This window comes from Rhyacophila brunnea, unplaced genomic scaffold (assembly GCF_057557595.1).
Source record: "Rhyacophila brunnea isolate RB1 unplaced genomic scaffold, BYU_Rbru_1.0 scaffold_13, whole genome shotgun sequence".
Lineage (NCBI taxonomy): Eukaryota > Metazoa > Arthropoda > Insecta > Trichoptera > Rhyacophilidae > Rhyacophila > Rhyacophila brunnea.
The window spans coordinates 41,088,983-41,101,316 of NW_028232785.1; the positions used below are offsets into that span (position 1 = coordinate 41,088,983).

Below are 12,334 nucleotides of genomic sequence, written 5' to 3' on the forward strand. Positions count from 1 at the left end.
ATATCAATATTATAAATTATAATCAGTTATAATATTCAATTTGTTTTTTTGACGCTTTTGTTTTTCAGCACTTTCTGACAATATTAAAGAGCGAAGTGAGAGTGAAATATTGTTACGGAAAGATCCATAAGTGGGTCAAAACAATGCACTTATATGTATGTATACATCATCTTCGAGAACAATAATTATATGTTGTTCTGTTTTAGTGTGTCGTTGGAGAGTGTGCACAGGTGCCTGCCATGCTGAAAGGCAGAGCTAGAAAATTATATTCAAAATTCATCAAGCAACCTCGATCATTGAAAGTATTTTAATATTACATAAATCAGATTAAATAGATTATTAAAGACAGGTACTATTCCGTATGGGAGAAAATGTGGCCAATAATTCCCAGTAGAAACCTTTACTGTTGGTTTCAATATATCGTAAATTTTGAAAATGATTCTTTAAAATATTATCACTATTATTAATGTGCAAATAAATTAATAACGCTTGGCTTGACCACTTTTGCGGCACACTTTGCTTTTGTCTAAAGTTATTGGTTGTTTAACGATAATGAGTTATTTTAACACAAATTTCCATTACCTTTTATTTGTCTAGTCTGCCAGAGATTAGGGTAAGGGGTACAATCACTTATCCACACTAAAAATATACGCTGCATGCAAGCATGCAATAACAACAACCTTGTACGAAAAAGAAAGGACATGATTATTAATAAAAAAATGCATTTAGCAATGACGCTCATTTTTGCTTAAAAGGTGTGTTAATAAGGAAAATTTCCTACACGGAAAAATACCAATCCAGAAGACTTCCTATAATTCATTACATCCACAAAAATGCATCATTTGGTGCGGGTAACATGCTGGTGGCATCGCCGCACAATTCTTCAAAAGTGGGGCCAAAGCTCACGTAGGTTAATGGATATCCTTGTCGAGCCATGATTATTATTTTGTTTTAAATATGGAATCATTCGAAAGAACAGTGATTTCAACAGGAAGTGCCATATAGCTACTGCTACTATCGCTTTATTTGAATCAAGATTTGCATATAAATTGATTTTGAGAAATGGATTCGTGAAGTCAGCAGCATTTAATGCCTAAGAACCTAACATTTCCCGTACAATAAGACCAGCAGTGCTTTAACAAAAGTAGTCCGAACTGGGCGCCCTGAATTTGACGTCAGCCTATCGGACAAAGCCGCATTTGTTTTTAAACATACCTGGTCTAATGGCTTGTATTGAAGATTAGAGCAGCCAGGTTCAGTTAATTTATCATTGATTTGTTGAATTGTATTCTCAACTAATTCTTCTTTGATGATGGCTGCCTCATCATTATTCTCATACTTAATATTAATCAGACCGTTTTCGCGCTTCTGAAAATAACATTATAAATATTAAGTAATAGTATCATCATTACGATAAGCCAAAGAAGGTCTCCCAGAGCTCTTTCTTCAATAATTGGTCGCCAATATTTGACTTTATTTGGCAGGTGAATGTATAATCACCGAACGACATTCCAATGTTATGGGCAATCCGACAAAATAGTGCACACTTTTTCGATTATACTTATTTGTTTTAGTTGAATTAGGAGTACATTTCACAGATGGCTTTAAAATTAATTAAGCCTTGCCTTTACCAAATCATAACTAGGTAATAAAAAATATTCTTCGATCTATAAAATAGGTATCCAAAGATCTGTATGATTTAATAACATGATTTTAGATATTTTCTAGATATACGAATAATTTTGGACTATTATTTATCATTGGCTTCGCGGGGTTTTGTTGAATTTTAAAAACTAACCAACACATCAGTAAATTATGGTCACCTTAATCTAATGAAAACAAATATGTATGACTGACAAAATTTTGTGTGTACTATTTATGTTGCATATTAGCATATATAATACATTATATACCGAACAACAATAATCAAATGAGCATGTATATTATATGAGTTACCTGTGAATCACTTGCAAACGTCGACGCATCAAACTGTTCATACAAGTGACTGCTTTGGTCGCATGGAAAAGCCACTTCATCGAAAGTCAACGACGCATCGTGCATACGTTTATGGCACTTTAAAATGTGCGCTGATGAAAAAAAATTACAACACACGTTGCAAACAAAATTTCTAACAAAAAATGAAGCTCTGTTCAACCTCAGATGGACTTCTTTCGCAGACGCAATCGCTATTTCCTTTTTGATGGCCATTTCTTGCACTTCAATTTCACCAAAAGACTGCAGATTGTCTCTCGAAGATATCAGGTGCAATCATATTACAATCCATGTCGCAGTTTATTAGCGGAGTCTGTTAAGAAATAAAATACAAACATAAATCAATCAAAACATTTATACTAACAATATAAAAAAATCAACCAACATAAAGAATCCAAAGTTTCTGGACTATGACCACCTATAAGGGCAATTTTTGGACAAAACAGTATCGAAGTCATTGTATGAGAAAGTGATTAGAATGTATGAGAAATTTAATTTCTAATTAGATTTCGACAAACGCGTCTGAAAGTGGCGGAGGCTTTTGGGCTTCATAAACTTCGACGGTTAAGGGGGGACATGCTCGTCGATGGTCAAAATTGAGTTTTTATTGTATTTTCAAACCATGATCCTGGACACTCCTTAAACGTTGTAGATAATCTATTTATATAATTTTGAAGCCTTATTATCCTTTATAGTTATTTTAAACATTTGATGACTGCCTGAAGTATTTTTGTTACATAAAATAGTATTCTTTTAAACCTCTCGCTCTAATGTTTTAGAATATAGTCATATTTCGGTACAGAACTGTGCAGTGGTGTTAAGATTTTTTACATTTCTTAATTTTTAAACGCATTTATAAAACCATTAGTATAATTTATTACGAGATAATTTTTGTAAAATATTCACGATAAAAAATTATTTTGATAATCTCTGTGATCCCAAATTTGACAAGAATTAGGCATTTTATTATTCAAAAAATCGGCAAGATTAACACATTTGAAGATGATTCTAAAGATATTTATTATAAGCTATGTCTTTGACCATTCAAGTGTGATAAAAATCTTATGAATAATGATTGCTTTATAATAATTATTGACCTAAGAATAAGGTAGTGTTTTTTTGAAATACGCCATTTCTTTTGTCATTCCCCAGTGGTTAAGCTACAACATACGGCCGTAGCCATAAAATGACAAACTATAATTAAAGTAGGGAGTAAAATTATGTTAACGCGCGTGTTTGAACATGTACCTAACCGAATTTTTTTTTATTTTTTTTTAAACGGTACATGTTCAAACACGCGCGTCAATATCATTTTACTCTTTACTTCAATTATAGTTTGTCAATTTATGGCTACGGCCGTATGTTGTAGCTTAACCACTGGGGAATGACAAAAGAAATGGCGTATTTCAAAAAAACACTACCTTATTCTTAGGTCAATAATTATTATAAAGCAATCATTATTCATAAGATTTTTATCACACTTGAATGGTCAAAGACATAGCTTATAATAAATATCTTTAGAATCATCTTCAAATGTGTTAATCTTGCCGATTTTTTGAATAATAAAATGCCTAATTCTTGTCAAATTTGGGATCACAGAGATTATCAAAATAATTTTTTATCGTGAATATTTTACAAAAATTATCTCGTAATAAATTATACTAATGGTTTTATAAATGCGTTTAAAAATTAAGAAATGTAAAAAATCTTAACACCACTGCACAGTTATGTACCGAAATATGACTATATTCTAAAACATTAGAGCGAGAGGTTTAAAAGAATACTATTTTATGTAACAAAAATACTTCATGCAGTCATCAAATGTTTAAAATAACTATAAAGGATAATAAGGCTTCAAAAGTATATAAATAGATCATCTACAACGTTTAAGGAGTGTCCAGGATCATGGTTTGAATATACAATAAAAACTCAATTTTGACCTTCGACGAGCATGTCCCCCCTTAAGGCGCTAATTTTGACAGATTAAAAGTAGGAACGTAACGTTGAAAGGCTTTTTATTTATTGTTTTTTTTCATTTACATATTACCGTTGGAAGAAGTGTTGTTTTGTATTTAAATTCTCAATTAAGTATTTATTGTGTTTTGTTATACAGAAACATACATATTTTATTAATATTAGGTTTGTAAAATACATCGGAAGTTCCGTTCACATTTTCGTAGGTACTGAATATAGTAATAACACTATTATGAGGTAAATATTGAAGTAAGTAGCTTCTTTAAGGATTAATTATCTACGTACAACAATCAATCGTTTTAAGAATTCAGCGATAACTAATAAGTACTGATAAAATAATATGTTAATGTCATTACTACATTTTAGGTTATCTTACACGTACCTACCCAAAATGGAAGTCATTCACGCTGAAATTATACTTGTTAAGATTTGGTAACCGGACGGATCCATTCAAAATGACAGACGAGGCGTTTGTGAAACGATTCCGGATATCGAAACCATTGGCAGATATATTCATTAACAGGTTGGAAAATCTAATGTCAACCCCAACTAGCTGTCATGTGAGCATAGACAAAAATATAGCGCAAACTCTTAGCCCGCTTTCAGACGGGATTCCGGTGTCGAGCCACCGGCGTGGCTCGATTCCGCATTTACACATAACTAAATGGGAGCGTTCAGACGGAAGACACCCGTATCGCACTTTTTTTAAGCCACCTGTGTGGCGGAGATTCCGAATTTACACATAACTAAATGGGAGCGTTCAGACGGAAGATACTCGTGTTTATGAGAATCGCACACTTTTCCTTTGCCCGCCACAATGTCAAGCCGCTCGAACTCATTATTATTTGCGAGCACGGTTTTTATTACCTTTTTTTATTCATTGCCTCAGCCGAAACTCCGGCGATCGTAATAATAATATTAATTAATACAAAGACCGCTTTGATGCGGCGACACGTGTGCTATTATTATTATTGAAATTGAATTTTATCATTGACACATAATTAATATTAATAGGCATGTTTTTAAGCTAAATAGGAATTTCTTCAAAATAAAATGCATACATGAAAACAGTTTTTTGCACTGACCAAGATTCTAAAAAAAAAATTTATATTATTCTGTTTTCAATAAAAAGACTACAATTTACAGATGGTGTTGGTGAGAATATTTCTTACGATCGATTTGATGAAATTCATTATTGACAATAGTTTATAATCAAATAGATCAGAGCCCGAGCATCTTCAAAATACCTACTTAACTAGGTATATAAAGAAATAAATACTAACAAGTTTTTCTATCAATGTATTTGCCATACTTTGTCGTGTAATTATTGTTATTGCATTACCTATTGTCTAGTCATTGAACTCCTCGGCGCTACATGAGTGCTATTATTTATTTTGTAAATTTTTATTTATCATTGGCGCATAATTAATATTAATAGGCATGTTTTTTAGCTACATATGAATTTCATCAGAATAAAATGCATGAATGAAAATATTTTTTCTACTGATCAACATTCTGAAAAAAAAAATTATATCATTCTGTTTTCAATAAAAATACTACAATTTACAGATGGTGTGGTAGTTTTTAAAATTCAATGAAACCCTGCGAAAACCAAGCCATAATAAATTATAGTCAAAAAATACTCGTCTTTCTAAACATATCTAAAATTATGCGATTAAATTAGGTATATGAACATCACTTTGGATATTTTATAGATAGGATAATATTTTTTTATTATGTTAGGCAGAGTTAAATAAATTTAAAAAATGAACCAACAATATGTGTAATAAGTATGTATTTAGCCGTATCGCCGAAAGTATACCAAAACTATTATGGTTTGGTGCGGGCAGGGTGCAATTGATTTTTATAAACTAACCAACACCATCTGTAAATTGTAGTCTTAGTTCAATAAAAACAAATGCGTATGACCTACTGACTGTAGTGGGTGTAGTCGTTCTTTTCGCTGAATTCTTATCGTCGATTTTTGGTTTTTTAATATTGAGGTTCCAAAATATTACTTAATTGAAAATGGACAAAAAAAAGTATTAGTGCATTTAACTTATACACAAACCTACTCAACACAACACAGCCTAATTTCTCGTTTATCGGTCTTTTGTCTACACCATGGCCCCCACATCCTGAAACGGGCCCTCAGGCTAGTGAATTATTGGCGATTTTAAATACAAGCTATGTCTGCTAAATGCTGTCAAGTATATAGAAAATATATTGCACAATTATAAAAATGTTCATGGCCATTAAGTATATTTTTTTTACTATTACAGCCAATTTATGATGTGTGTTTTTCTCACTTATCTGGTCAACCCGACACGCCGGGCCCCCCACAGTGCCAAGTTCCCTTGCCCCCCCCATGGGTGCGCCACTGGTGGTTATAGTACAAGAGACTTTATGGATACCGAGGAATTTTCTGGTATTAGTATAGTTTAGTATTTGGACAAATTATTGAAGAATAGTCACATTAATACATGTGATCTAATAAGTGAAAAATAACAAGTACATATGTGAGAACTTACTACCAATAGATATAAGTAGTTACCTAAATACCTCCCAGCAGTTTTAAAATAAATCACAGATAAGTGATCTTTTGATGATTATGCCATTGTATTAATTTATTAGTAAATTGGAATTTATCGATGATAATTCTAAACACAATAATAATAGGAATATTTTCGAGCTAAATCCGTAATCATATTTATGAATTTTGATCGTTTAGCCGGTAGCGAATAATTATAGGCGTTGATATTCCGATATATATACCATATAATAATAAGTAATAATATGTATGTTTATACGACATTTCTTAGCGACAGAATGATAAATATTGTTTTTTCAAAAATGTATTCAGTTGAAAATGTCCCTCTGAGGCGGATGAAACCGGTCCTAATTTATTGATTAAAAGTGGAATAAGTATTTTCTCCAACAATTTATTATGACAGCGATCATTATATATTTTCATTGTGGTCCTGATAGGTACCTATCTACGCAAAAACTATTGATAATTATTAAAAAACGTAGGTATTCTAAACCATTTGTATAAATAGTTCACTATTGCATAATAAAATTACCAACAAACAAAAATGAAATCTGATATTTTGCCGCTAACAAAGATGTATGCCGCTTACCTACTATAATAATAATAATGTGTTTTTTTATGAGCTACTGTAATAATAATATGTTTTTTTATTAATTGAAGTGCCGCGTATATGATGAGTCATCCAGATGCAAAACTTGCTAACTGGGTTTGAACAGATTTTTGGCAAAATGATAAAAAAACAAATTTTGACACTTCTTTTACTTAGAAAATTAAAAAAAAAATATTTCGTTGGTACACAAAAGTATTTTGTAATCGGGCCTTAAAATAAATGGATTGTTGCTTTTATTTAATAAAACGCAATTATTTTTTTGTAGTACTTATTCCATTTTTAATCAATATATTAGGACCAGTTTCGTCCGCCTCAGAGGGACATTTTCTGAGGCGGACAAAACGGGTCGTAATCTATTGATTAAAAGTGGAATAAGAACTACAAAAAAATGCATTTTATTAAATAAAAACAATACAATGCAGTTCCACCATGAATTGACAGTTAACAAAATAAAAGAAATTAAATAAATAGATATTATGGTTGAAAATTTGCAAACATGACAGCTCTTCTTGCAAATATGTTCGGTTGCAAATCCTATCATCCAAAATCCAAAATAAAATCTTTTTTACTAAAAGTCTAATAATACTATCGTTTTGTTAATATTAACAAGCATTGGATAAATGATAAAATACAATTGATATACACATGTAGAAAATGATTGTTTTATTACAAAATTTTAATAGTTGGCAATAAAACAATAATAATTCAAATTAAAAACATCATAGGTTCATTAAAATTCTTAAAGATACGTAGGTAGTTATCGCACTAAAAAGAATAAAATTAAAAGTATAATGAACAGTTAGTAGTAGGTGATTAAATAATATATTTAAAAACATAATATTATAGGGGTGGTTCATCTTCATCATCCATGAGTTCGAAATGAGATGCTTCGTTAGATTCTTCACAACTCACTGCTTCCTGTTATTCGAACACCTTCTTATAAAAATCAAGACCTTGATTCTTGGCCCACTCTCCACAAAAATGTAACCTGAGAAGGTTTTTCACGTCCCTGATTTTAGCTTATTTAACTTGTTTTGCAAATGAAAAAATATTTCACGTTTTGCAACCGAGATTATCAGAAATATAGCAGTACCTAATATAGTTTTGATTTCTAGATCAGAAATAAAGTTTGGAAAACCGACTGGATTTTTTAAACATAATTTTATAAGGTTTATACATGGGTTTGCAGCCCATTTCATATATTGTCGTGTAGCCTGAGACGAGTAGAATCCAAGGGTACCAAAACCTCAAAATCGAAAAATTTGGGGATAGCAAGTTTTGCACCGGGACAACTCAATTCAGTGGCTGCTATAGCCACTGCAGTGGCTGCCATAGCCACTGCAGTGGCTGCCATAGCCACTGGAATGTCGAGTGGCTGAATTCTTCGGTGGCTCGACACCGGAATCCCGTCTGTGAGAGCTCTTACTCGACCATCAATAATGTCCATTCAGTATTTTTGTTGCATTATTGGACACCGTTGGAAGCACTATACCTCCTTTGAAGATACTGTTGCGTTTTGCTTCTTGTTTGCGTAGGTACCGCTGCGTTAAAAAAATTCCCTTCAGGTGTTGAGCCTTCACGATTGAATATGCACGTCAATGAGATTTGATTTTGTCGCTGCGCTCATGGAGACATCTTTCTAAGTCCGGTTCAGGTCAGGCGAGTAGTTTAGTCGAGTGGCGAGTAATTTAGTAACTAAACGTGTACGAACAGACAAATTGAGTCGAGTACTTTAGTAAAATCATTTAGTCGAGTCAATCCATTTTGTTGTAATTTCTCAGTCGAGTAGCGACCCCACCACCTTTTACTAAATACCTAACAAGTGATGACATCGAATCGAACTCTATGCATAGACAATTTGGGTGTAATCATGGAAGAATACGATCAAAATCGGTTTATTGTTCGCATATGGTTACTAATGCATAATAGGTATCGGTTACTACGCAATAATATACCTACCTAATTCTACTGAACTCCCACTGACTAAAATATTAATATGAACATCGCGCAATATATAAATGCAGAAGAATCTCAGTTTTTCTTAATCCTAAAAATATTATAATGTTCATAGGTAGGTAACGCAATACTATGTTGAGAAAATGACATAGGTACGGAATATAATAAATGACTATCATTTTTAGGTTAGGTCCTGTCTGGAGAGTTATTACTTTGACAGATGTGAGAAGTGGTTTGACGTTTCAGACCAAATCATTTTTGACGGTCAGAAAATGGTTTGCACTTTGCTGATACAGTGAACTAAACGTTAAATCTAAGTGCTCGTCCGTGGTGGTTAGGCGGGCGCGGGGCGGCGGCGGGGCGGGCAACTCAAACGTATGAACACGTCTCGACGTGTCCGTAGACAATGCGCGGGGACGGGTGTTCGCGCGTGTTGTTTTGGCGCGTCTAGCTCAACGCAGGCAAGATCGTACATGCGGCGGGCTCTTCCCATACTGCGCGCATAGAGGTGTCCGCACTGAATGGACGGGCACCGACGCGGGAAACGAGCGAGTTGCGGGTGTCTCAAACCATCATGAGCTTACCGCGTGCGTCTGGTGTATTTATGGTATTATTTTCACAAAGCATAGATAGTGCGAAGTGATGTAAAGTAGGTATACGTTTTATAACGTTGCACTTTTCACTACACTGATACGCCTCTTTGCCTTATTACGTCGCATAAAATTATATTAAATATATATAAAAATTATATATTCACTTGTATTAATATAATATGTAGTACTAAATAAATATATATTATGTATAAAGGTAGGTACATAAAAAAATGTTTTTTTTTGTCTATAATTATTCAATATTCTTTCTCATTTATCTCTTTATCTAATTTCTCTGTATTTAAATTTTAATATGATTAACTATAATTATTATAATTTATATGGAAACTTTGCTTGTTGCAATATCTTTTTCTAGTCTATTTTATACATATTTGTAGTCTATGTAACTGTTTGTTTTCCTTAATAAAAAAATATAAACATAATAAAAATAAAATATATTAAGTAGGTACATCATTTCCATCCTAGAGCCGGGGTGCAAAGTTATGAAGCGTACATTCTACACCTACATTCACACCATATGAACCGAAAAGTCTTTTTTAAACTTTAACTTACATATTATCCAATATATAATCAAATTATAAAATCGACCAAGGGTACTTGATGGAATTTGAATTTAAATTCATAAATATAAATTTACCAAATAAACAGGAATTAACTGTATCAGATGACAGTGTATATTCACCATTGGTGGTGTTTGAAGATGCCAAAAGGCGATAGTCGGATCGCAAAAAATTACTCAAAAAGAATAGATAAAAACTTAGATCAATTAGAATATACCTAATCAAATATTTTCTCATGTTACTCTTTTTCGAAAAACTTGTCTGGTTGTTCCCGCAGTTTCTTGTATAAGTTATAAAATTCTTCTGCTAAATTAGTGCTTTCCATATTGATTTCATTGGCCCCATATTTTGGTGCAAAGTTTTGCCATTTCAAGTAGGAGTTTTCCAGTAAAAACTTTTCTGTGTTTATGGTTTCCTATCCCTGATTTGACGCTGAACACGACTGGACGCGCGCGGGCTACTACGGACACTCTACCCGTGCCCGTCCCCGCGCCAATTCCGCGTCGAAGACGCCCCATGACTACGGCCAAGCGCTAAAACTATTCCGGCTTACTTATAACGCATGCGCAGTACGCCAGTTTTGACTTGTCAAACTGTTTAGCTGGAACGCCTCAATTTATGTTGTCATGCAGCATGGTAGATAATTTAGTAAAATTTGAGGCTTACAACATGAATTTATTACATAAAGTTTTGACAATAGAATTGGTCTATTTCCACCCCATTTCACAAGTAGGTAGGTATAGCTTCCGTTTATTGTATTTTATGGCTGCAAGTAGTTTTTTGTAGACAATAGGCTTACCTTGTATTACCTACTTACCTAAAAAGAACTCACGGACGATTAATTTCATTTATTCACCATACAATTGATCACAATTTTAGATAATCGTTTTAATTATTGCTTTACATTCGAATGATTGTGATGTATAAATCATCATAAATAAATGCTCATGGTTTTGTTTTAAAATATCAGTGTGAGCTAAAACCACTAAATGAAACAAGTTGGAGCGAATTAATAATGGTGAAATGAGTTTCAAAGATGCATTGCAAATTCAAACCTTCAATATAAGACGGCATCAAGGGAAGAAAACGGCACATATACCTACGTACAATTGAACGTACCTGATGATGTGGCCTGTAATCTGAATATGAACAACCCGGTTGAGGATCTTCATCATATAATGGATGTGAAACATCTTCAATAATCTCGCGCTTGACGACAGCTGGATGATTATCTGTCTCAGATTTTATATTAGAGAGGTCCGCCATATTAAAGTGCTGAAAAAAGCATTATTACATTTTGTAAACACGGTAAAACAGTTTCTTGTCACGTAATCACCATATATCATTGTATAATATTTATATTTAACATGAATTAGTAGATAAACAAACCAACCCTTAAATATCACAGATGTATTGTAGCTGTCAAATTGTATAAACATGTATTTTTTTGAAACAATTAATATCACACTATGTTCCTACATAGTTTGTAAAAAAGCCACAGTTTATAATATAAAACGAATCATTGTTATTCTCAATCTAATGTTATTGTAAAAAAAAATTAGTTTCCAAAAACTAACCTCGAAATTGCAACTTGAAACGACCGCATTGTTTGGATGGATACTCAGCGTGTCAAACAAAGGCTTGCCTTCTATATCGGAGTGTCCTCCATCACATCGTTGCTTTGCATCCATGCTAAGGGTACCTATATATTCCAGAAGCCACGTGTTAAGTGACAGACAGGATCCTTTCAAGGTAATATTAGAAAAGTGTTGCCGCAATACTGAAAAGTATTCCCGTGGAAACTAGGTACCTATAATAAAAATATACACTTGACACGGTGACACAATTATATGTATGTTTTGTTGTCTAACCAAAACAATGGTACGAAAATGATCGTCAGCATTTCATCAATCATATTCATAACAAATAAATCAAATTCATTTTTTTCTCCTATAATGTTAACACTGACGATATCTTTTTCGTGACGGCTCCACACTCTACTAGTCTCCAGAGACAGGACATACGTTTTAGTTACGATAAAAGTTCTACGTGTAGTCGATGTTCTTGACATTAGTATCTG

General features: G+C 32.9%; 1 protein-coding gene across 1 annotated transcript; it reads right to left on the reverse strand.

The window, feature by feature from the left end:
* Positions 1 to 1,956: 1,956 nt before the first annotated feature.
* On the reverse strand, positions 1,957 to 12,002 carry LOC147077545 (uncharacterized). Its single transcript, XM_085940872.1, has 3 exons — positions 11,832 to 12,002; positions 11,374 to 11,529; positions 1,957 to 2,305 (listed from the first exon to the last, which is right to left on the reverse strand). The coding sequence occupies exons 1-3, from the start codon at positions 11,943 to 11,945 to the stop codon at positions 2,225 to 2,227; spliced, it is 351 nt and encodes a 116-aa protein (XP_085796998.1). The 5' UTR covers positions 11,946 to 12,002; the 3' UTR covers positions 1,957 to 2,224.
* Positions 12,003 to 12,334: the final 332 nt, after the last annotated feature.

Excerpts from the sequence above, each read along its gene's own strand:
- LOC147077545 (XM_085940872.1), bottom strand. The coding sequence starts at position 11,945 with ATGGATGCAAAGCAACGATGTGATGGAGGACACTCCGATATAGAAGGC. Across the intron at positions 11,530-11,831 it reads TTTCAAGTTGCAATTTCGAG|CACTTTAATATGGCGGACCT; the intron begins GTTAGTTTTTGG and ends TGCTTTTTTCAG. Across the intron at positions 2,306-11,373 it reads ATTACAGGCCACATCATCAG|ACTCCGCTAATAAACTGCGA; the intron begins GTACGTTCAATT and ends ATTTCTTAACAG.